The 26,332-nt window shown below is 39.9% G+C and overlaps 1 protein-coding gene and 1 long non-coding RNA gene across 5 annotated transcripts; both read right to left on the bottom strand.

Annotated features, from left to right (window-relative positions):
* Positions 1–3,697: 3,697 nt before the first annotated feature.
* On the bottom strand, positions 3,698–7,603 carry LOC136671645 (uncharacterized). Its single transcript, XR_010795731.1, has 3 exons — positions 4,474–7,603; positions 4,005–4,226; positions 3,698–3,911 (listed from the first exon to the last, which is right to left on the bottom strand). It is a non-coding gene; the product is annotated as an uncharacterized lncRNA (long non-coding RNA).
* Positions 7,604–13,273: 5,670 nt separating this feature from the next.
* LOC136671644 (uncharacterized) lies at positions 13,274–18,277 on the bottom strand. 4 transcript variants are annotated; one of them, XM_066647411.1, is made up of 14 exons: positions 17,767–18,277; positions 17,654–17,696; positions 17,405–17,448; positions 16,762–16,811; positions 16,597–16,665; positions 16,397–16,474; positions 16,181–16,279; positions 15,809–15,865; positions 15,620–15,703; positions 14,929–15,515; positions 14,691–14,823; positions 14,509–14,556; positions 14,326–14,393; positions 13,282–14,226 (listed from the first exon to the last, which is right to left on the bottom strand). In XM_066647411.1, coding segments are annotated over exons 2-10 (633 nt in total). In that variant the 5' UTR covers positions 17,656–17,696; positions 17,767–18,277; the 3' UTR covers positions 13,282–14,226; positions 14,326–14,393; positions 14,509–14,556; positions 14,691–14,823; positions 14,929–15,365. The 4 variants fall into 4 exon arrangements, with proteins under 4 accessions (XP_066503506.1, XP_066503505.1, XP_066503508.1 ...); XM_066647410.1 differs by having other exon boundaries at positions 17,654–17,781; XM_066647409.1 differs by lacking the exons at positions 17,654–17,696; positions 17,767–18,277 and having other exon boundaries at positions 13,274–14,226; positions 14,691–14,800; positions 17,405–17,602.
* Between the last annotated feature and the right edge of the window lie 8,055 nt (positions 18,278–26,332).

Below are 26,332 nucleotides of genomic sequence, written 5' to 3' on the forward strand. Positions count from 1 at the left end.
AACCTTTTTATCTGCGATAAATTTTATTTCAGACTTCTTCTTTAACTCTTGATATTGCGTTGATGTGAGAGGTACAGTGCCTTTAAGAACATTAAGGGCAACCTCACACAGAGTTAAGTTCATTAGACGCCGTTTGTAAAATAAAATCTGTGCTGGTTTGGCTTTAAATAAAAGTTTAAGAAGCGGTAGGTTTCTATATAGTCTGTCCGACATACTGATCTATCTGCGTATTTTCGGAATGTAAACAACAGGTGTTTTTGAAAGCAGATAAGAGAAAGTTTTCAGGAGTCTTTGCTTTATAATCAATTAAAAGGTGCCCGAACGGCTTCCTAGCAGCGTTTTGAAAACATTCCATGAAACAAATTGTTTTGCCGGGGTACATCTGTCTACCTAATACACAAACCTGATTGTTGTCTCTAGGATTTTTAAATAATGAGATGGTTAGTGTTCAAACTAATTGTCCTACTAGACTTGAAAAAACACATTTTGCATTAAGTAAATGGCGCTTAAATTTCTGTGATGTACATACTGTGTAAACACCTTTTCCACTTCGGCATTATTGCTGGCGTCTTTCATAACATCAATTAACAAATTATTTCTGTTAAGCGGTAAAAGTGTGCCGTTACATAGCAACATTGGTATCCCTTGAACAAAAATAATATTTCTTATCTTTAACATTTCATCATAAAGGGGTTGCCAGCAGTCATAAATGTATAATATGTTTTCTATTTTATTTGAAATCAACTCATCAGAACGCTCAATCAACTGTTTTACAAAAAATGTTTTTGTGCTCGGCACATGTGCGACACAGTGGGAACATTAACTTTCCATTACAACGGTATGGTAAAACAGGGTGGAGGTGTTTTCTTGGCGGATATACTGTTGCCTTGACTAGACCATAATAATCCTCAAGAGGTTAAAAGTCTTTGAAAAATATTTGGGGTGCCCTACCGGGTATTCCTTCCGGGCCTGGCAGAATAGATACAAGCTGGTGAAGTCCAAATATCTAATTTTCTCACCCTCCTTTGCTTTCTAATACAAATTATATGCGTTTGTTCGACCACCAAAAAGTGCCTTTCAGGAGCTGTGTAATTAGAAATGAACGTGACAACATCCAAATCATCCCTCTTAGCAGATGCCCACTGACATTCCCACGTCACTTCAACTTCTAGACCATATGCTCGAACAAGCGTCTCCACCTTGGTATCAAACCTTGGTCTCCACCTTGGTATGGCTCTGGTTCGGGTTGTAACGACATTCATGACCATGATGCATGCAACCGTTAAATTCTAAAGCTTTTCGCACGCCGTCTTTTTCATAATATGTGCCAAACTTCATTTCCCCGTGAGTTAAAGCGTGGTGCACATCAACATCTCTTACATGCTTAACATACTCAAGCCATTCAATAGAGATTAGAGAAAGTCTTGTGCTGGTTAATGTATGCGTTGTTGTGTGTCAGCGCCAGCGTGTCTTTTGGTAGAAAATGTGTTTTGTATACTGCCATACAATATGATGATAATGTCGTATAATTAAACCGGTCTAGCTTTGTGCACTGAATGAATTCTTTTATTTTGATCGGCTGTATGTAACATTCATGTGTGGTGTCCGATATTAAATCTTCACCACAATGAACACAATGACCCGACACACTTGTGGGGTTTTGGTTTTATTAAACTTGTGATAACGATGGCCACATTTTTTGTAACACTTAGCATCCTCATGCAATCTAGTTATCACCCCTGTAGTAGACTGTTTCTTATGCTGCTCATAATAGGCGGACTTGCAGTAACGCGAACAGTCTTCACAATATTTCACATGCCTGGGGTGTTTGTGACACATCGCATCTTGACATACATCACAACTATATTTACAGTTATGATCTCTGGTGCTAGTGTAGCCCGTATGACAAAACACACAAACATACGGCACCCCCATGAACGCTTTCAAATCTTTTACCAAATAATAATGACAGTCATGGCGGTACAGTAATAGTCTTGGTATGTGATTTGTCTTAGGTTTTGTACTTCTCTAATTTACCCGAATGACTCTTGTGGAACACAATTATTTTAATACCATACTTATATTCAAAACGACCAATATCATTAAAACCTACTCTATGGTCACGTGTGTAGCCAATGTTTATCTGTATCTGTTCGGCTATAGGTTCTAATGTGTTATGTGGTACATGAGGATTCAGAAAAAGAGCAATTCAGATTGCAAAACACAGATTGTTTGAGATGTTTTTTGGGCAGAAAAGATTGTCTGTTTTTGATCACCTGATTGTGTGCTAGGTGACGTACCTTACGACAAACGCCACCATTTTTACCCACGACTATCGAGACAGTCAGCACCAAACTCTCATCCGTTTTAATACCGTTGTTACTCTGCATAACCCTTTCAATAGCATCTGAAAACCTGTCTACACTGTAACTGTCCCTTGAAGACAACACCGTGTTTACATCAGATGTTAAACTACTACCTCTTAGGGTGATGTCAATAACGCCGCAATCACCAGCCAAGACCCTGGAGAATGACAATTTCTGAAAACACATTGTGTATATAGGACGTGTATGAAGCTATGTCTATGGATAGCGCGACATGTAAATTCAGCATCCGGTGAAGCACAACGCTGTTAAACCGATTCCTAGACACTATGGTATAATCGTCTACAACACCACCATTTCTCACCAATTCTGCTATATTACCGTCAGATAAACCAAAGTTAGGAGCTGTTGAGTCAAATGCTGAATGTCCAGGTGTCGTCACACCGCTACCTGTTTGTTCAGTGTTTGTGTTGTTATTTTGAATATCATTTTCTAGGTCTGCTATAGCCATGTCATATTCTTCTATAAGACTTCGCAGTTTTTCCACTTGGAGACAACTGCCCCCAAGCATCATATATTGTGTCATCACATGCAAAATCTGTTGATTGGTCACATACACAACCGGCTAAGCGCTGTAGATGTTTGCCTTGTGTTTGTTAACCATTAGTCCGGTGTAGTTTGCAATAATCCATGTGCGTTACTACTGTTATCGCTGTCTACGTCTTGCTGGTTATTACTAAGTTCGTCAATAGCTATGTCACACTCGGAAATAAGACAACGCATTTTTTCACTTGGAGAAAACTGTTTTCACGCTTCATATATTGGGTCATCACACGCAAAATCTCTAGATGCCATGACTGTTTAGACCTATTTGCTTTTCGATACACAAATTGTTGGTTTTTAAATATCAATGCTTTAAAATAATGCTATTACTTTTGAATGTGCGCTAATGATTTGATTTATTTAACACACTTGAAAATAAACTACAGTAAATTATCAACACAAATAATAATAATAACTTATCTACAAGAAAGACGGTCCTGCAACAGGGATCCGTGTTGATTTTTTTAACTGCAAAAGTCTGTTTAATTTATACAACAATTCTAACAACGTTTTACTGTGCGTAACCTGTTTCTTACACAAACCAAGAATATCCTTAACTAAATTTGTATTAGCTGTTTGTTCTTTACACAAGGCTTCAATACGTTCAACCTGTTTCTGAATAATATTGTCACGCCTGTGGTTTAAAGCAGCCTGCCTACGCTGTTCAATAGAGATTTTAGCGATCTCCTGCGACATCTGTCTCATCAACGTTATAAACTGAACAGGGTTATTAGAGCAATTACAACCCCCCCACCTGGTGGTGGTGTTTGTGATCTTGATTAGATTTTATTTCATCCGTAACAGAGTCCCCAGGTTCGATCAAAGTATTATTTAACACATCATTCGGCACAACAGCAGCAGCGTTGTCTTCCTTTACTGTAAAGCTGTTATCATTCCATGTCTTAATTAACTCATCAGACCATCCAGCGGCACACAGACCAGGATCACAGTCCTCATACACCGACAGATCGAAAATGTCCTAATCTATGAACGGATCAAATAATGAAACACTCGTTAACACACAAACATCATGCTATAAATAATACAAATATTATTTAATTGTATTTTTTTTATTACCGTTTGTTTTGTGGATATCGTCCAATCTAAGACGTTAACCACTACTTGAGCGTGATGTTTGAGCACCACAAGATCCAAAACTAACGTTTTCCTTGTGGAACAGGCACCCTGACGTCCCTTGGGGTGCTTTGATTCAGTCGTGAAGGACTGCTTGGTCGTTGTTGGCGTACGCAGCGTCCAACGGTTCAACAGCAGCAGAGGTGCCGGGAACAACTTCAAACCCTGGCGGTGTTAAGAGATTTGTTGCTTCAACTAAACGTGTCAACCGTACTACAGAGAACATATATTTTGATTGTGTGGTGCAATAGTGTGTAATTTATAACACCATGAGTTATAAAATGTATCAGATAACCTACCAAGAGGATTTAAATAACCCATAGCATCCACAGTTTCTGAAGAATTGAAAAATAATCTGATGAATAACAATTAAAAATCAAAAGACACAAAATAATAAGGAGCAGAGCCACACCTTCACAAAGTTGTGATAAACCTTCAATACTCCTAATGGCACGGATGGTTTCTAACTCAGATGTACCTAGACAAGAAAAGACCTGTTAAATGAGTAAGAAAAGATTATTTCACTGAAATTCTTCCAAAACATTAGGTAGAAATCTGTAGTTTACCACTTACCGAGAATGTAGGACTCCATTGCTACTTCCAAAATAGTGTCTGAATGGTGTCTAAATAGTATCGGTATAGGGTCTGTCACAGGATTTAAGTTAACTATATATACCTGGGCAGTGGGGTGTCAGGGTTTGTAAGTGCTGGGGAGGTCATGCCCGGACATGCCCTCAGAACACACCCATATAAGGACATCCTGTACTGACCTGTCACCTAGGCCATAAATCAGGGGTCATAAATCATTCACAAAAGGTGTAGGATATATACTACTCGTGACACCACTGTTTAACATCTAAAGCAATTCCAGGCCAATAACAGCGCTCCCTCACCAGTTCAGAAGTCCGCTCTACACCCTGATGGCCATGCTCCTGGTGTAGTGAGGTCAAAATATCCCCCTTAAGGGCTGAGGGTAGGAGAAGCTGCAAGTTCTCCTCACCTCCCTCAGGAAAGAACACTCTGCGGAACAATACCCCATCTCATTCCACCAATCGATTCCACTGGCGCAACAGGGCCAACACTGGTCGAGAAAGCTGACGTCTCTCTTCTGGAGTGGGTTGCCTTTGTTCCCTCCAGAAATGCCAGATGTCCCTCCACAGTGAATCTGCCACCTGAAGTTGGCAAAGACCTGATGGAGAGAAACTGAGGAACACTGAAAATAAGGTCTGGGTGACTCTACTGTCCAAACCCTACACCTGCTGCAAAGAAGCTGGAACAGCGGTACCAGGCAAACCCTGCTCTGTCAAACTAGACCCCAAAACATACTGCTGAGAAAGGGCATCTGCATTCCGGTTACTTCGACCTGACCGATACTTGATTTCAAAATTAAAAGAAGCCAACTGAGCAGCCCAACGGTGCTCCATAGCCCCCAATTTTGCAGTTTGAAGATAGCTCAAAGGATTGTTACAACACACCGATGACACAACAAATACTCCCAAAATTTCTCTGTCATGGCCCACTTGAGATCCAGAAATTCTAATTTCATGGAACTGTAGTCAGTCATGTTGCGCTCAGTCGGGCGCAAGCCATGGCTGGTATAGGCCACTGGCCTAAGGCAACCATTCTGTCCCTGAGAAAGGACAGCCCCTAGACCGCTATAACTAGCATCAACCTCAAGAATAAAGGGACGTGAAAAATCTGCATAGGCCAACACTGGGGCGGAAACCAATTTGGCCTTCAAGGCCTCAAAGCTATGCTCACATTCAGGTGTCCACGCCTCACCCACAGATGGACCAAACCCCTTTTTAGACTTAGTGCCAGCCAATTTTGCCACCAACCGATGGAGAGGGCCGGCTAACTAGGCAAAAACCTCCACAATACTCCGATACTAGCTGGCAAACCCCAAAAAAGAACACAGCTCTGAAAATAACATGCCCCAAATAACCAACCTACAGCTGAAAGAACTTCTCTAATTTAACCTTTAGCCCTTCCCTCTGGAGTTGGTCAAGAACAACCTCCAAGCGCTGAATATGCTGAGAAACAGAAGAGGAAAATACCACAATATCATCAAGATACCAAAGTAAAGACTGACATTGTTGGTCACCAAACATCCTCTGCATGAGACGTTGGAAGGTGCTTGGAGCATTACAAAGCCTGAAGGGCATATGATTCCATTCGAAAAGGCCAAAAGGAGTACAAAAAGCTGTTATGGGTTTATCCCCTTCAGTCACCGGCACCTGATTATAGCCACTGGCCAAATCCAAGGTAGAAAACAAACAAGCCCCAGACAAAGCATCCAAACTCTCTTCAATCCAAGGCAAAGGGAAAGCATCCTTTCTAGTTTTACTATTTAGCTGGTGATAGTCAACACACATACGCAAGCTCCCATCCTTCTTAACCAGAACGATTGGAGATACGTATGGGCTACTGCTCTCACGTATGATCTGGGCCTCAAGCAACTGATTAATATGGGCTTTCACTACCTCGTATTCAGAAGGGGGAACCCAACAATAGCGCTGCCGGACAGGGACTTGATCCAATAAAGGAATATCATAAGAGATGAGATCTGTGCAGCCCAAGTCACTCTCAGGGGCAGAAAAGACAGCCTGATACTTCTGTAACAAAGATTGAACCTCACTTTATTCCTGCTCTGACAGCATCGACAAATCCAGCGACTCCTGTTGTCTGTACAGAATTGGCAGCTGCCTGCGAAGACATAGTTGCTGTAGTAAATCTCTCTTCCTCAACCCCAAAAGGTAAGCTAATTACATGGGCAAGACTCAAAGAGCCTAGAAGGACCCGAGGATGCAACAAGACCTCTGTGGTACCTACATTGACCACAGTAACAAACAGTACCTTGGACCACTGGCAACAAACAGGAAGAGACCAACAACCCTGCTGGCAACCCACACATTTAGGGGGCTCTAGCAACGCCACCTCACCAAAGAACTGCTCTGGACAAGTGCTGGCAACCAATTTCATCACCCCACCTGGCACACGAATCGCTCGGGAACCACAAACCCTGACCTGGCCAGAGAAATCCCTTGAGCCCTGAAAGGCAGATGAGTGACATTGTGGCAGTGCATCCAAAAGAGGACCTGGGGCCTGAGACACCAAAGGCAAACTAAAAAAAGAGGAACCATGCACCACAAACAACTCCCGGTAGCAGCGACATGATAACATTCATGCCCAAAACACCAGGAGCTAAAGAAAATGCCCCAGGTGGGTCCTTAGCCGACAGAATACCACACTTGGGGATAATCTTCCCACACAACTACATCAAGCTCAATGTAACCAATATAGGGGATATCAAGCCCATTGGCAGCTCAAAGAGGCAGCCAATGGCAGGACTGTAGACGAGCGGGACCCCAAGGCTGAAACTGCTGCAAAAAGAAACTCTCCGTTATGGTGGACAACATGGACCCAGTATCCACTAAGCAGATCAAAGCTACTTCCCCAATCGACACTAATAGTAGGACAAGATGACATCAACCGGTGCACATTATCCACCTCTGAGCCTGAGTCTGAGCTTTGGCTCTGCAGCTCAGTGGGCTTTAGTTTTCCGACTGTGCAGCAGAGGAGGGTCTGGCCCTATTAAAGGGAGAACCAGAAGGGACGCTAGTACGGGAGCTAATATGCTCCCCCTCACACTCCCTCGCCAAATGGCCTAGTTGTTGGCGCCTATGTCATATAACACGAATAGGAAAAGAGGGCCAATTTGGTCTCGACGAGACCAATTTGGTCTCTGACCCTGCTGCTGCTTCAAAAGCTCCCTCAGTTCTCCCAACTAAGATGCTTGAGGGGTAACTACTGGGGTTGGAGAACTCCCCTGCACGCCATACTGCACCGCATAAGATGACGGCAAAGAGAAATTACGTCCCCCAGCCCCGCCCGGTAAACCCTCTCCCAGCGCATAGCCTCCCCTCGCACATCCAACAAGGTAGCACTAGGCCGCTGACAAATAAACTTAAGTTCCCGACAAAGGGAAACATCCAAAACATGCTCAACAAACTGATCTCAGAGCAATATTCCCACATCAAGGGTGCCAGCATGTGCCTGTTGTTTCATCTGCTCCATCAAAGCCATTTAAGCTAATGAAAATTCCAATACTGTCTCCCCCTCCTGTTGCCGTCTAGAGAAAAAGGCCTGCTGTAGTGTGACATAAGATGAGGTTCAACCATACAATTCTTCATATTTTGGTGGGATCACTGAGCTCTACACTACTCCGATATTTTCTCTCTCTACGTGCTTCTCCCTCTAAATGAGAAAAAATAAAATAAGCTTGATCAAGGACGGAAAAGTGTCGAGCACGCATTCACACCTGCCAGATTTACCTTTAAACATAGGCCAATTCCTCTCTCTAGGAATGACTACCAGTCGTTCAATAGTAGGACTAGGCACTGCAGGAGGCTCATAAACTAAGGGAGTTGGTGGGCGAGTACCCGGCCCAGAAGCACCATTCTCCTGAAGGAGGTGCTGGTTATCAGCCTGAAGCTGTGCTACAAGTTCCTTAAGCTGTTGCATTTCCTCCCCCATAGTCAGAACAGGGCTTACTCCAAGTTAGAGTTAAAGAAACTAACGCCCACCAACCAAGATGTGCAATCCTTGTGGTGCTGCTGCTTTTTCTTCGCCGGCACCTATATACAAAAAAAGACAAAAAAAAAATGAATAAAAACACATGTAAATGGAACCACAAGTCTCTGTCAACACAACAAATCCTGACGACTATGCCGTTTGTGACATGGCCTACCTTCTACCCATTAAATCACCAAAACCTAATGGTCATAAGAGGGATAATACTCACTAACAGAATGGGTTATATATAAATAAATACCCTGTGATTATAGTCTGACTACGCCACCTGAGGAATTTCACCTCAGGAAATAAGCCCCGTAAAACTAGCCAGGCATCCCAGGTTCATTTGTTTGAGACAGAGACCCGTTGTCCACACTCAATTTTATTTTCACAATAAGAATTTATTTCAATACACATTCAAACATTGACCTAAAAGACTTTAGCTGCAGCTTTTAAATTAATACATCAACATTCATTAAAAAAATCTGTCAAAATGACTATATATTAAAATTACAACAAGGTGCCATAAATTAGAGAGAAAGGACTCAACAGAAAAAATAATAATAACACAAATGGACAAACTCAAGAAATAACCAATTACAACAAAACCAAAATAAACAAGGACAGTACACACTTAAAGATCAAGAAAAGAAAATGAGCAAGCCCAAAATTGGGATATAACCAGCTAACTAAACCCAAAAATTGGCACAAAATAGAAACGAAAACTTCGAAGAGCAACAATTTCCCAAAAAATACAACTGTCGCAGAATAAACTGCACCTTAAAAACGAAAAAAAAAAAAAAGGAAATAACCAAAAACAAACAAAACGATTTAACAGACCCGTAAATGATACGAATCTATAACAGCGCAGCGGCATGACTTAGTCAAGACGTGGAGAAAACATCAGCACCACGAGAGGAGGAGCAGCTAGGGGAATGTTTAAACTCCATTTAAAAGGAGTTAATCTATCTCTGTCGGCACGGAGGTGCGACAACCGATAGGAGAGAAGGAGCAGCTGACAGTGTGACGGTTCTAATGAAATATAGAATGTAAATACAAAAGACGACTGTAAATATTCTTAGAGAGGGAACATGCCTACCTGGAATTAAGCTGTGAAGCAGCAAAATAGTGAAGATGCAAAGCACTAAGCAGCAACGATGCGAAGCAGAGAATGAATGAAGGCCTCAGACCACGGCACAACACCCACAGCAATCACTACTAAATACACACAAAAATCACCCCGTTACTCCACACATTGTAAACCCACACAAATAGGAAAAAATATACCGACACCCATGGTCCTACCTAAAATAATTAAAACACACAAATCGTTGCAGTTGTACCTGAACCCACCACGCCAAACCACACGCCAAACCAATGACAGGAAGGTCAAGTTCACCGGAAAGGGCGGGAGCCAAGCAGGGCAAACAAATCACTAAGTCCTCCTACTCCCCCTTCTTATAGGGCTACAGTGACATCCCCCAATTAACCCTTGACATTACCCTTACATGAGTATTAACTGGAAATGAATAAAACACAATCTGTCTCAAAGTGAATAAAGCTTGGATGGGTTTAGACACAAATTAGTTATAATCTTACAAGCAAATTCATGCAGGAACATTTTAATCCCCATTCTCCATTCTCAATTCATCTCGTCAAGCCTACAAAATGGTTCCTATATGAGACAGAAACCACCTCCTCTTTAAAACCACCTCCTATGTTGAAATTGAACAAACAAATAACTCAGTTTAAATGTGATGATATTACAATGCTTTACTACTATTTTAAATATGAGAATTTATTAAACTGTTGCAGAAAGTCTAACATGTAATAGCGGATGTTCAATTCTTGTATTTTTTTCATATTCTGTAAACATTTCATATATTATTATTTATTTCCTCTTTTAACCTCAATGTGTACTAATACAAGTTTCTTTTTCGGTATGCAGATCCTAGAGTTTCTGTATGTTCTTAGTGTCCTTAGAGACAATTGTAATGGACATTTTTATATGTCTCTGTTGAAAGACCCTGTCTGTATGTTTTGTCTGTATATTCATTTCTAACCATCAACGCAACTCAGAAAAAGTGTGTGTCAGGTCAGTTTCGAGGTCAGTGCTTTATCAAAAACAAAACATTTTGTCCTACATCTTGTTTATCAAACTGGGATGTCGCTAAGGAAAATAAGCTTGCAGAAATGTAGAGTGATTATCTTATGCTTATGACGTATAAACTACCTACATAAACTCTCTGTGAAAACATCTTCTTTGTCCACATTCACATAGTACTCTGTGCTATTGTGTGTTGACCACCTTAAGGTTAATAAACTACTTTCTAATTGCAAATGCTCTGTTAGATTTCAATTCTTAACACGTCCTTATTTCCTCCAGCACAGTGATATCTAAAGTGCTTAATTAATATTGATTCATTATCTGTAAGCGCTTATCCAGTTCAGGGTTGTGGTGGGTCCAGAGCCTACCTGGAATCATTGGGTGCAAGGTGGGAATTGAAAATTAAAATGTTATTTTGGACCGTTCTCAAAGTAATTAAAATGTAAAAATATCCAAAAGGTCCAAAATTCTCTCTTCGGGGGACGTGCTCGTTTCGGGAGCTTTGCAAAAACCAGTCGAGTGAAGTTCAAAGCAAATCAAAGTATTTATTTAACAACATTGGATCCAAGAGAACTAATACATGAAAAGAGTCTGATACCCTTCCCAGTCGAGTTCTGACCTCTTCCCCATCTGACCCCACAGTTATACCCCAGATGACGTATAGCCTGGTGGTGAGGCGTTTCTGTCTGATTAACATATATTAATATGCATAATAAGACATGTTAGTACTCAACTTTCTCGCGTGCAAGTTTCACATGCACCTGTGACCCCAAAACATTCATTCTGCCCAGTCGTGACAATACACCTTCTCTTCCCATGCCTCCCATGTCTACATAAAAATTTAGTGATCTGGCTAATGGACTTCAGGTCACCCCGTGCCCCTAAAGTTCAGCCCCCCCCTGGCTAACACTTTTAATTTATATCAGCATGCTAAAAGCCTAAGTGCAGATCTGTTCAATGTTAAGTGTTTAAGAATTTAGAAAGGTGAGTCATCATGCCAGTGCAGAATCTAAACAGTTTAAATGCATGTGTAAATGCTGGTTAGTTATTCATATGAGTGCATATAAAATACAAGTTCTCATACAATGTATATGTAATTATACTTTCTAATTTTAACTAAACATTTAAGAATATTTGTCCACTAATACAAAGTAATAAAATTGTTTTCTACAACAGAATACACCCTGGAGGGGGCACCAGTCCTTCACAGGGCAACACACACACTCACACCTACGGACACTTTTGAGTCACCAATTCACCTACCGACGTGTGTTTTTGGACTGTGGGAGCACCCATAGGAAACCCACGCGGACACGGAGGGAACACACCAACCCCTCACAGACAGTCACCCGGAGCGGGAAATCGAACCCAAAACCTGCAGGTCCCTGAGATTTATGGCAAAAAATATTAAAATGGTCAAAGGGATACTTGAGTCTAAAACTTAGGCTTGAACTCTGTGGGGAAAAAAGGAGAATGGTAGCATGAGATTGTTTGGTACAGCGTGATAAGATATCCTTAGGAGATAAGAATACCTTTTTAATTGGGCTCCTATGATACACTGCATCCCTAGAAGATAAGGGTACCATTTTAATTGGGGTTCTATGGAATGCAACTTAATTTAAAAAATCGGAGGGGCGAGATGATCTCACCCCAAAAAGTGTATGTAAACTGTGGTTTTCAGTATGTCATTGTGAGTGAGTCTGCAGGAGGCCTTCTGTGATTGCTCTCCAAATAAGGAACCTGCTGATCTTCCAAGAAATCGTCTTCGTCTTTCAAGTATTTTTAAAAAGAACTAGAAACTTTTATTAGAACTTATTCTTTCAAATATTATAGTTAGACTAGATACAAGATTAACACGTCGTGGTAACGACACAGAACAGAAGAAAACAGCAGAGGAAGTGTGGCAAGCTGGAAACCAACCTCATTGGACCTTTTTTGATCCCAGACAAACAGGGGCAAGAGTGCAGACCTGTTGGGGGAAAATGGTGCTGTTTTCCTGAAGGTAAACGTGGATCACCTACAGCTTGCCAAAGACCAGCTGCCACGTATTCCACACAAGCTTGCAGCACCAGCCATATCCCCTTCAGTGTCAGCAGCACCACCAGCAGCATGGTCTTCTCCAGCACCACCAGAAGCAGTGTCCTCTCCAGCACCACCACAAGCTGTGTGTGTGTGTGTGTATGTAGGGTCAATTCTCAGCATTTAGGTGCGACATTTGACCAAGGCTTTTTCACCATATCGTCACTATTCAATGAAAAATATCTCCAAAATAGCAACTTTACAGGGAAAACAATCTTACATTAAAATATGTCATTTTGGAGAATTTCTATTGGTCCATTCATGTGTTCAAATGATGTATTAAAATTAAAATGGCCAAAAATTCAGATACACTTTTCATTGGACAGTGCGGATGTGCTTGCCACAAAGTAGCATGTTAACTGGTGCTATTAGCTTAGCTGTATAATGCAATATGAAAGTGACTGTGTCTATTTTTCCTCCACACATTTATGCAGGTTTCTATTCATCTGTAACTCATCTGTCTATATGTGTTCTTGTGGAGCCATCTGGTGGAACTTCTAACAAGAATCTGCCCTGAAGGTTGCCATTATTTTAGACTCTTTAAATAACAGACATACACAGATGATTAAGTCAGTTTTGTTTTATTGGGGCTTTTAATTTCAAACCCAGATTTTATAAAGAATTATTTATCATTCATTCAAACCTAAATTCCTTATAGATAAGGTATTCCTTTTATAGATGATGTTTAATCCTTTTTTAACTCCCAAAACATTGATATTTCAGCTCATTCTGGCTTCAATTCAAGCATATACCACAACAAAAGGAAGGCTTTTTTGCTTCTGGTTTTATGAGGCAGATTGGCTCTTTTTTCTCCGTATACAGGCGCCATGTTGAGCCGCTCAAACTTTCTCATTCATTCTCCAAATGAAATCAGCCTCCTCTTCATTTATGTAGCTTTTATGTTACAATATATAGGTTTGAATGTTATGATATTTATACCGCATCTCTGTGTGCAAGGTGCAGACAGCTTCAATCTATCCATTTCCGAGAGTCACAAGGTGCTGCATGCACTTCTTCACTTCACACACACACACACAAACTGGGAAAGGATCTCGAGTCAAATTAATAATAACACTAACACAGCGCCTTTACATCTCTCTATTGGAAAATGATGGCTGCACTTCCTTTTATAGCTCACTATGCAATTATACAGTCATTACAGTCAGCAACCCTTCCCCTTGCTCCAAAACCAAATAAGATTCAAGATCCAGTGGTGGTCTCCATGACATCTATAGAACGTGGGAGTAATGACAGATGTCCCCATACAAAGTATGAGAACAAGTGTTTCTTCGTCTCAGCCGTGGACATGCTGGTGCCTGTTGCAGACCAGTCCCCACGCTGGACTCTCCCAGCTCTGAGTCAAAGGCAGACACTTCAAATCATCCCCTTCTTTACTGACTCCTCCTGAGGAAAACAACAAACAGTATGATTAATATTCCTCATATTCTGAATGTTATATATCTTCTTACATTTTGTATACAAATGAAAATAGGTTTATCTTACCTTGTCTGTAATGTTGCCAGTTGTAGGCTACTCCTTCAGCTGGTCTTGGTATTCCAGAGCTTCTGAAGCTGAAGATAGAAAAGTAAAGAATCTGAATACTCAACTGTATCAAGATTTACATAGAGAAAATAAACATGGGGAACATGCAGGCAAAGAGTGTTAAAATACTGCAGGATTTGTTACCATATCACACAGTGGCCCTCCCTGCTCTCTGTCTCGGTGTGGAGGCTCCTGTCAAACACACATAGAGAAAAATAGAAGGAGGACAATGGTTAACACAGGATCACACATACTTAAAATATCTTTCACATCCATACATATAACACTATATATAAAACAGCAGTCAACTACAGAAAAGTGATTACCTGGAATGTAGGTACGGGGGGATGTGGTGGAGGTGCTGTGGGGCTAGAAGACAGTGGATGACATCACGGGAAAGGTCTCCTCATTTGATCCCCATTTCAGCAACTGGAACCTAAACACAGTGAGCGACATTCCCTGCAGACAGAGAGGAAGAGTCAAAGGCCAGGCTACTCCTTAAGACGTGCTATATATTACTGCCAATATTTATATCAATAAAACACAATCACATATTCAACCCACCTTGCGTCTCACAGCATGGTCAGGAACAGAGAGAAAAGAGAGAAACGAGGAACTTGGGTTAGAATTAGCATTAACATATATTTTCAAACTCATTACAAATACTAAAGCAGTGGGTGAAGAACGAGAATGAGATTAAAAACAGTTTTACACAGTGAATTCTTAAGTTTCTATCTGTAAAAAACTGTGATGTAAACACAGATTGCAAATGCTTAATTATACAGAGAGAGAGAGAGAGATGATGGTGGAATGTCTGTGGCACCTGTAAAAAAAAAAAAACACATTTTAATAAACATGTAAAATAACAGTTGTGTACAAATAAAATGACTAAAGCAGAATAAGAACAGCTGTCACAGAGTAAACTGTGTATACTACACAATACACTAATTAAAAAGTAAGTAGAATGAAAGATGCGTTAAAGGATACGGTAAAAATGTGGTTCAGTGGAACCCAGGTGGTGGTCCAAGAGGTCTGGAAGCTAGCTGTGGAACCACTGGAGTCTCAAGGATATGGGTGCTGCTGGACTCAGAAGAACGAAAGCACCCATCCTCGATAGTGACTCCTCTGTACGTCTTGGACACTTTAGTTTGCTGGAAAAACACACAGAAAAACAATGAATAAATAAGGTACAAGAAGTCAGAATATCAAGAGTAATTGCTTATTTAGTGAGAGTACATTATCAGGAAACTCTTACAAGAAACTGTGAGCGGGTCACAGAGGTGATGCTCGACTCTGAGCTGAGGTTGGCGGTCAGCACAGAAATCTGGTGTCCAACGCACTGAAAGAGCAGAGGAAGTGTTTTATCACAATTACTCCACAATCATTTTGCCACTGATCACTGTTTGGTGAAAAGCTCCACTATTGAAACTGGTACTAGCTTTACCTTAATGTAGACCACAGCCTTCACAGTGGCAAAGTACATGGGAGGGAGCTGTGAGTCCTGAAAAAGAGATAGACATTCTATTTTCGCACTGCACAAATAATAGACAGATTTTCCTCAGGATGAGGAAACCTCACCGGTGCAACCGCATGTGAGGTTGCACACAGTTAAATTTCCATTCAGCTGTTTGATTAGCACAAAGCTAGCACTAGCACACAGACCTGGAAAACAATGCTTTATTTATAATTCTTAAAGCAGATGTAAAGCCATTAAAGAAAGTTTATCAAGTCGTGAGTTATAATCTTTAAACTATAAAAGCATTGACAGACTGATGAATACCGTAAAAATACTTTCCATTCATTTCTATAACATTACCTCTGGAAACAGGTGGTAGAAGTCATTGGTGAGCACCCACCAATGTTCACTTTCCAGGCCTCTATACACAGACTTGTGCTGCATTGTCACCTCCACTTGCTGTGAAGATTAAGAGAGAGGTAATGAACAGTAATGACCCATGGAGAAAGAATAATAACTATGGTATTATCACTCTGTTCTTAGATGTCCACTCTTAAGACATAAATAAGTACAAACCTTTTCACCATTAGAAAAACTCTGAGAGATAGTTGTGGCCTGCATCCTGTAGACACGCAGAACATACCCACAGCTCTCCTGTTGGACCAGAACAAAGAAAAATGAAAACTTTATGGACAACCAGAACACTTCTGATTAAAAGCTTGAGAAACTAAAGAATAATAATTTTGTCTAAGCAGCAGACAGGCTGTATTTCTCACCTTCAGCGTCAACCGTGGTAAGATCCACAGCCGGCTGGAGGGCCCCTGGGCATCTGGTGCAACGAGATCCTGAATAAGAAAATATATTTGCTGTTAAATATGAAATTCAGAGCAAGTAGTACTATGTTGTCTGAAATCTATGGATGGTTTATGATGTGATTTTACCTCATAGCTGTTGTCAGCCACTGGCAAAGTAACAGCCAGCTCCTGTAGTTCTGTGGTCAGATTAAAACAACAGAATAAACACATTCATCATTACAACAGATGAACTAGCAACATGTAAATAGTAGCATTTCAGCTTCTGTGTAATATATATATATATATACATACACAGAGACACACACACAGAGAGAGAGAGAGAGAGAGAGAGAGAGAGAGAGAGAGAGAAATACTCTACACCATTGTTTTATGTGGCGTCAGAGCATTTGAACTGATTCAAAGAATCGACACTGAATATCAGGGTATCGACACGTACTCGAATCATAGGCCGTCGTTTGCCATGGAAACAAATAACTAAAATGCTAAAACACATAATGTTTTGCCATTTTGAAGCAATAACAAAATATAACAAATTACTTTAGTCCACAGCCGCATCTACTTGTGAGTTTAGAAGTCCAACAAATCCTCAGAAAATTACATTCAAAAGGTTAGCATTGCCGCTAACTGGTCGATGCACGCCATTACAGCTCCGTAAACACACTAAAGCTATCAAAGGGTTAAACAAGACACAAGCCCACAGGGCTGTCATTTTTTAAGTATTTTGCTAAGTATAATTACTGAGTGAAGTTTTGGGAGAAAAGATACTTACCCTCCAAGTGGTCCGTTTCAGCTGACCGCTTCGACTTGAGCCTCCTGTGAAGAAAAACACAGGCAGTTACAGCTGCAGTGGTGAATCCAGTGAAGTACAGCACTGGACGCAGACTGAGCCCACGAAGAAGAAATGGAAAATCCATCCTAGAAAGCGCAGTGTTAGAGAGTAGAGCAGTGTGCGTCTGTCTCTGAGAAAAGTCGGTGAACGACTGAAATTTGAATAATAACATTAAGTTTTATTACGTACATTCCATGGTACAGACCAAGGTTCTACTGTAGCTTCCTTCAGCCTGGGAGATGAAGTCGTGTTTTAGGTCACTGCCTTGATCCAAATAGATTCAGAAATTAAAGCCTACGTACCTCCAAGAATACAGAATAATTCCAGTAGTATATAGTGATCAGTAGCATCCAATAGTGTGTAGCTAAATCCAGTAATGTCCAGTAGAATCCAACAATGCCCAGTTATCTCAAGTAGTGTTCACTAGTGTCCACTAGTAGTCTGTATGTTCAGCAGGATCTTGTTGTGTCCAGTTATTTGATGTGTCAAACATTGGATAATACGTGATTGTGTTCATTAGTAGACCACAGTGGCTGCTTGTGTTGAGTAGCTCTCACAGACGGGAAAAAAGAAAACACAGAGCAGAAGCACTCCCTACAAGGATGTTTTAGCTGTGTAGAATTAATGTTCTTTTTGGACCGTTCCCAAAGTAATTAAAATTTAGAAGATCTCCAAAAGATCCAAAATACACCCTCTCTCCTGAGGGAGGCGTGCTCGTTCCGGAAGTTTTACAAAGACCAGTCGAGTGAAGTTCGAAGCAAATCAAAGTATTTATTTTAATACTGGAACCAGGAAAACTAATACATAAGAAACGCAACCTAGTGCCCTTCCACGCAAAGTTCTGACCTTCCTATCTGACTCCACAGTTTTATACCCCAAATGACGTATACCCTGCTGGCAAGGCGTTTCTGGCTGATTAACATATATTAATATGCATAATTAGACATGTCAGTACTCAGGTTCCTCGCGTGCAGGTTTCCCATGCACCTATGACCCCAAAACACTCATCATGCCTTTCTGACACTGTAGGTTTTATTACCCACATTCCTTTTCTGTCACCAAGATTCAGAGGGGTCACTAATGGACTTAAGGTCACTGAGATGCCCTAAAGTTCAACTCCCCCTTTTGGCTAACAGTTGTAATTTATGTGTTTCCTAAGTACAAAGAGGTCAGCATGCCAGTTAGTGTGCAGATTCTAAACTGTTTAAATGCATGGTTAAAATACTGGTTAATCATTCATATGAATACAAGGTTTCATACAATGAATATGTAATTATACTTTCTAATTTTAACTAATCATCATTTAAGGATATTTGTCCACTAATACAAAGTAATAAAATTATTTTTCACAACAGCTGATAAGAGACATATTCTACACCTTTTCTATAAGTTAAAGGAACGTGATATTTTTACTTTACAATTACAGCTTCAAATTCATTTTAATGCTACACCGAGCTGTAAAATGGAGAACAGAGCCTCTGTTTTTGCTTTTTTTTGTTTTGTGTTTAGCACTGCAGAGAGTACACTATGTACTTACTCCGTCCCCAGTACAGTGCTGGAAAAAAAATAGGGGCAGACTAAGAAGCCAAAAACCCAGATCATACGTACTGTTTCTTTAACACAGTTCTGGGGTCTTAATGAAATTTTGTTACATGCTCTTGTCAAAATGCAACAAAGATCTAACAACGCAGAACCTCTTGCAAACTTTATAGATTTTCGCTCTTATTTTACCCTGTCCCAATGTATTTATTTATGTTTTGAGTGTGTTGCAGATATGAAATTTGTTAATGTTTATAAAATACAGTCAAGTTGATATTTGAAAACACTGGAAATCTGTCAGTTAAATAAAAGTTCAAGACAGTGAACAAATCACAGGTTCCTCTTTTGTCTGCACTTCTACATCTAATGTCTTCTACGTGGTCAAAGAAATAAACACAATTTCACACAACATACAATCCTAACTGACATGTAGTTTGTCTCGCAAAAACTTATGTAATGAATGAAATAAACCTCATTTCCAGAAAAGGTGGTACTTCTTGTAAAACAAATATGTGATTTGTTCATTCTCTCGAGCTGTATTTAACTAATATAACATGATCGTAATGCTAACAAATAAAGAGCACACTGGTAAATGAAAGTCAGACAAGACACTGAGTTTATAAAGGTTTTATTTAATACTTTTACCAGGATATTTTTATTTTTGTTACTGCACATTGGATTATATAAAGAGGATTCATCTACTAACCTAATTAATGAAACTGTTGTTAGAGTTAAACATGTTTTTGAATAATTTATGCATAGTAATATATAACCTAATATGTGCTGTAAATTTGCTTGTGATTGTAATGGACATTTTTATATGTCTCTGTTGAAAGACCCTGTCTGTATGTTTTGTCTGTATATTCAATTCTAACCATCAACGCAACTCAGAAAAAGTGTGTGTCAGGTCAGTTTCGAGGTCAGTGCTTTATCAAAAACAAAACATTTTGTCCTACATCTTGTTTATCAAACTGGGATGTCGCTAAGGAAAATAAGCTTGCAGAAATGTAGAGTGATTATCTTATGCTTATGACGTATAAACTACCTACATAAACTCTCTGTGAAAACATCTTCTTTGTCCACATTAACATAGTACTCTGTGCTATTGTGTGTTGACCACCTTAAGGTTAATAAACTACTTTCTAATTGCAAATGCTCTGTTAGATTTCAATTCTTAACACGTCCTTATTTCCTCCAGCACAGTGATATCAAAAGTGCTTAATTAATATTGATTCATTATCTGTAAGCGCTTATCCAGTTCAGGGTCGTGGTGGGTCCAGAGCCTACCTGGAATCATTGGGTGCAAGGTGGGAATACACCCTGGAGGGGGCACCAGTCCTTCACAGGGCAACACACACACTCACACCTACGGACACTTCTGAGTCGCCAATTCACCTACCGACGTGTGTTTTTGGACTGTGGGAGCACCCATAGGAAACCCACGTGTACACGGAGAGAACACACCCACAACCTACAGGTACCTGGAGCTGTGTGACTGCAACACTACCTGCTGCGCCACCGTGCCGCAAAGTGAACATTCAAAGTTAAAATTAATTGAATTATCTACTATACATCATTGTTTAAATAACACACAGACCATCATTTGAAAAAGAAAAGGATTTTTTCTTTATTCTTGACTGATATGCATTACATACATTTCCCAGAGTAGACACACTCTAGATGTTGAGATGTAAGAAAATGTCGCTTGTAAATAATTAAATCATATAATCTACACGCACGACGGCTTTTTCTGAGGTCAGCTTCGACTTATTCTACAACAAAGTGTATGTCCATTTTCTGACCACAATGAAACTCCTACATATCCTGTCGCAATTTTTATAGAATATTTAGATTAAACACTGGAAATAAACAGGAATTTAGGACAAAAGCAGCAAATTGTAAATAAAATGACCACTTCATTATTGTATTTGCTAAAATGTTATATCCATGAAAATGTACACATGCTTCCACTGCGTGAACATAACTGCAATATTAATAGTTGAATTAGAAAGAAATGTAACCAATTTTAGTTCTGGCTGCATTACTATTTTAGCCATGAATCTTATACAGGTTTTTTATATTGATCCTACATATGTACTGACAGAAACAAACCATATTTGTGTGTACTCGGAAGAAGACGGACGCCAGGATTGTCGTCTCCGGCCCCCTACCCACCTACAGACGAGGATGTGAGGCGTACAGCAGGCTCTTCGCACTCCACTCCTGGCTCCGGGTTTGGTGTGGCACTGTCAGTGTGGACTACGTCGACCACTGGGAGTGTTTTCGGGAACGTCCTGCCCGCTACTGCCAGGATGGGCTTCACCCTAGTGGTCTAGGTTCTGCAGTTCTCTCTGGGAACATCGAGGATGTTCTACGCCAGTCTTGACTAATCCCACCCACCAGCACAAACCAGGCAAGTAGATTACACAGCGAACAGGTAAGTGATTTTAAGGATACACTTACAGATAATGGCCATTTGTTTGCCCATAGTAAGGGTGTATCTACAAAGCTTGCTCTAAGAAATATAAATATTTGTTACAGTATCAAGACTGTGTCTGTCCCCCAAATCAAGCGTAAACCCAGAAAATATCAAACAGCGTGCCCCAATAACCTATCACTATTAAACCATCAGAAACAGAGCGTAGTATCTTCCCCTCAGACCTAAAGCTTGGCCTACTCAATATAAGAGCACTTAACTCTAAAGCAGTCATTATACATGAAATAATAATGGATCAGAAATTTGAGTTTTATGAAACTTGGGTCAGAAATGATGAATATTTAGCACTAAATCAAGTCACTCCTACAGACTATAAATACGTACACAGCCCCAGACTGATGGGCACAGGGCGTGGATTATGTATAATTTACAAAAATAATTTAATTATTAACCAAACACATGGTTAAAACTTTACTTCCTTTGAAATCATGTACATTAACATAATTTAATTAACCCCACCACAAATAAGAACACAATCTCCTTATTAAACATTTATAGACCACCAGGGCCCTATTCAGAATTTATAAAAGAATTTGGTGAACTAGCTGCTAATTTAGCAGTGTCCTGTGATAAGTTAATAATTGTAGGAGACTTTAACATTAATTTTGAGAAAAGTGATGATCCCCTAAAAAAGGCGTTCACATCAATCATAGATTCTGTTGGTTTCACACAAAATGTATCAGGTCCTACTCATTATTGTAATCACACACTAGACTTGGTTTTGACCCTGGGCACGGACATAAAAAACCTAAATATTCTCCCTCAGTCTTCTACAGTCTCAGACCACTACCTAATTTCATATGAACTGAGTTTAGATATTAAAAAATGTACACGCCCACATTACTATATTAAGCGCTCACTAACCCCATCTACAGCCCCTAAATTTACTGAAAACATCACTGATTTATTGACCTCAGTCAGTAGTCCAGCAGACCCACTGGAGCTGGACAGACTAATGGACTACTTAGATAACACACTTCGATCAACTTTAGATAGTGTAGCACCACTTAAGCGTAAAAAGCTACGACAGAAAAAACTCACTCCCTGGTATAATGAAGAAACCCTCACCTTAAAACAAATCGTAAGGAAATTAGAACAGAAATGGCGGTCGACTAAACTGGAAGTATTTCACTGTGCCTGGAAATACAGCCTTATCGAATATAGAAGGGCGCTCGTCAATGCACGTTCAGCACATCTGTCCTTACTGATTGAAAATAATAAAGACAATCCTAGAGCACTCTTTAATGTAATCTCTAAACTTACAAACAATCGGGCAGCTACTGATACACAGATCCCAGCCATTCACACCAGCAATGCTTTTATGGACTTTTTTAACAAGAAGATTGAAAATATTAGACAAACAACTTGTTTGGTTGTTTATTTTCAAAAATACTTACTGTAAATCACACATTAATATATTAAACTACAGCTGTGATTCATACAGATTAAACATTTTGAAAACTCACCTCAGCCTGGGCACTGGAGAGAGGCTCAGGAACAGCGGACAATACGCTGGGCTCCGCCTCGTGCAGCGCTGACTGCAACATACACTTGATGCAATACCAACAAAACTATTTAAAGAAGTATTACCAGTCATAATCAATCCCCTTTTAACAATCATAAATTCGTCCCTTAGACTGGGTCACATACCGAAACCATTTAAACTAACAGTTATTAAACCCCTGATCAAGAAACCGAATCTTGATCCTTGTGTACTTTCCAAATACAGACCTATCTCTAACCTTCCCTTCATAACTAAGATCTTAGAAAAAGTTGTGGCCCAACAACTTAGGTCATACTTGCATAAAAATAACATATATGAAAAATTTCAATCTGGTTTTAGGCCACACCGTAGCACCGAAACGGCTTTAGTTAAGATAACATACGACCTCGCCTTTGATCGAGGCTGCGTATCAGTGCAGTGCAGCTTTTGATCATACTATTCTGCTAGAAAGATTAAAAAACATGGTTGGAATAACAGGAACGGCCCTATCATGGTTTAAGTCTTACCTCACAGATCGCTATCAGTTTGTAAAAGTAAATAATGTTTCTTCTATTCATACAAAAATGAGATTTGGAATTCCCCAAGGCTCCATTCTAGGACCTTTACTATTCATATTATACATGCTGCCACTGGGCAGAGTTATTAGCAGGCATGGCATTACCTTCCACAGTTACGCAGATGACACATAGTTATACATATCAGCCAAACCTACACTAAAGAAAATGGAGGACTGTGTTAAAGAAGTGAAGCATTGGATGTCATACAATTTCCTTCTGCTAAACAGCGACAAAACCGAGGTTCTCCTTCTAGGTCCAAAACCTGCTATAAATAAGGTATCACACTTAATACATAATTTTGACTTCCCTGTTCTCCCGAGCTCATCGGCTAAAAATCTGGGTCTTATAATTGATTCAGACCTGTCATTTGATCAGCATATATGTAACATTACAAAAACAGCTTTCCTACATCTTCGGAACCTCGCTAAGTTAAGAAAATCCTTTTATTACATCAAGATTAGATTATTGCAATGCACTTTTATTAGGATGCTCCAGCAGAAACTTGAGTAACTTGGGTTCTCACTAAAACTAGAAAATTTGATCATATCAGCCCAGTCTTATCGGCCCTTCACTGGCTTCCAGTTAAATTCCGTATTGATTACAAAATTCTTTTACTCATGTATAAATCCCTACACCTCACCCCTGAATACCTGCGAGACCTCATCACGCACTATGAACCACCAAGATTACTCAGATCTCAGGGCACCGGCCTCTTACTAGTACCCAGAATTCATAAGACTTCAGCGGGGGGGAAAGCTTTCTCCTACAAAGCCCCTCAGCTCTGGAACAATACTCCAGCTAGTGTTCGGGACGCAGACACAGTCACTATGTTTAAGTCTAGGCTCAAAACACACTTGTTCAGTTTAGCCTTTGGCAACTAACCTCTGTCTAGTTTAAGGTTGTCATTTCAGGAACTCATGGACATGGAGATTCAGGGTAAACGTGGATGATGTGCTCACAATTTCTCTTGCTTGGAACGAAAGGACGTCTTTGCCTGAGCTCCTTCTGGTTTCCCTCCTCCCAGTCTGTTACAGTCAGATCCGTCACTATACTAATGAAAATATTCACATGCTCTTTTTCTGCTGCACTCAACTAAACTAACTGCTTCTCTTTACTGTTTTCTGAGAAAATGGTGGCCCACTGATGGAAGATTGTTTGCTGGATTCTCCTGTGGCCCAGACCAGACCAGACCAGCTGCTCACCTTATTATTATTAAGTAGCATAATGACACTTCATTGGTGATAATTTAAAATTCAATCTACAGTTTGATCAGAGGAGGATGGGTCCCCTTTGTGAGTCTTGGTTCCTTCCAAGGTTTCTTCCTCCAGCCTCGAGGGAGTATTTCCTTGGCACTGTTGCCTTCGGCTTGCTCGCATTGGGCTTTGATTTAAATGTTCTGTTCTGAAACTGTGAAGCTGCTTTGTGACAATGTCAGTTGTAAAAGGCGCTATACAAATAAACTTGATTTTATTTGATTTTATTTGATTTGATGTGATAATGGATGGATGGATTCTCATCATTGGTTGTCAACAGAAATGGAAATGTAATTATGGATGATGTGAGTAAGTGGTTGTTAATCTCCAGTTAGTGTTTAAGCCTCTTTCTGATATTCTGACAACTCAGAAACTGTGTAGAGATGTATATTTTGAAAATGTTAGAACAGTTCAACAGGATATAAATGGCATAGTTTAGAGCAGTAGTTCTTAACTTCATCCACCCTTCAAAATTTCAACAATTACTAGAACCAAAGACCTGAACAAACCATATTTACCGTAATGGGAGTATATTCCACCACCTGTTTTATTATGTTCTGGTTGGCTCGGCACACCAAACTATCTCACCTTCTACATTAGATTTGTAGGCTTTACGGCGAATTTCACATTTTTCTGCCTTTGACATACCACCAGGATACTCTGCCTTTGTTTTATATTTGACAATTTTCTGGTACAAGTCAGGATCCATGATGGTAAGATCATTAGACCACACTGAAATGATCGAGCTGCGCAAGTTCGCGTTGCAGAAACTATGGAAAAAAAGTAGCCTAATCTAGCCCACTCTACAATGAGGTTTAAAGGCTCTTAAAGGATATGTTGGAAAGTGATTAATTTCATATTAATCCTATATTTTATTCGGATTCTCTTATGTTACTGTGATCTCTTTCAGAGTTGTTTATCTCTTCTCTGCCTGTGTATCATCGGTTTATAACCGTGATGCTTGGGGGAAGATTGTTTATGGAACAATTGAGGGCGATAACATTTTCTATAAATTGTGTGCGCTCCCACTGAAGGTGGGAGACAGTAACCAAGTTGCGACCAAAAACATCTCTGTAAACTTTTCCATCTCTACTTTAATTCCATCCTTACTCTTCATACGCGCGTGACTCTTTCTAATTCATTCTCAGCAACCTCAACCAACACCTCAGTCCAACAGATATTATGTTAGATTATGAAACAGGATAGCTAGTCAGGAAGTGCATCCCTGGTGACAATGTGTATGAAGCCATGAAATATAAGGCCTATTAAATAAATTAATGAATTATTTTGGTTTTAGTTCAAGATTTTTTTTTTCTACTTTATGACACGATATGATTCTATTTATATCTCTCAGGTATCAACATCCAGTGATTTTTTAAGACTTTTAAATATTAAATGTCTTTTTATTACAGCTTTACAAATACACAAATGAGTTTCTCATCTCAATAATGACTATAAATATAAAAGGCAATATTGACCCTAATATTGAGTAAAGTGAAATTGTTGTGGTACAAAGTG

This window comes from Hoplias malabaricus, chromosome 16 (assembly GCF_029633855.1).
Source record: "Hoplias malabaricus isolate fHopMal1 chromosome 16, fHopMal1.hap1, whole genome shotgun sequence".
Taxonomy (NCBI): domain Eukaryota; kingdom Metazoa; phylum Chordata; class Actinopteri; order Characiformes; family Erythrinidae; genus Hoplias; species Hoplias malabaricus.

Coding starts and splice junctions, on each gene's coding strand:
- LOC136671644 (XM_066647409.1), bottom strand. CDS start 17,549: ATGGATTTTCCATTTCTTCTTCGTGGGCTCAGTCTGCGTCCAGTGCTG. Junction 16,812..17,404: donor TGAAACGGACCACTTGGAGG/GTAAGTATCTTT, acceptor ATCTGACCACAG/AACTACAGGAGCTGGCTGTT. Junction 15,866..16,180: donor TCTACCACCTGTTTCCAGAG/GTAATGTTATAG, acceptor TCTCTTTTTCAG/GACTCACAGCTCCCTCCCAT.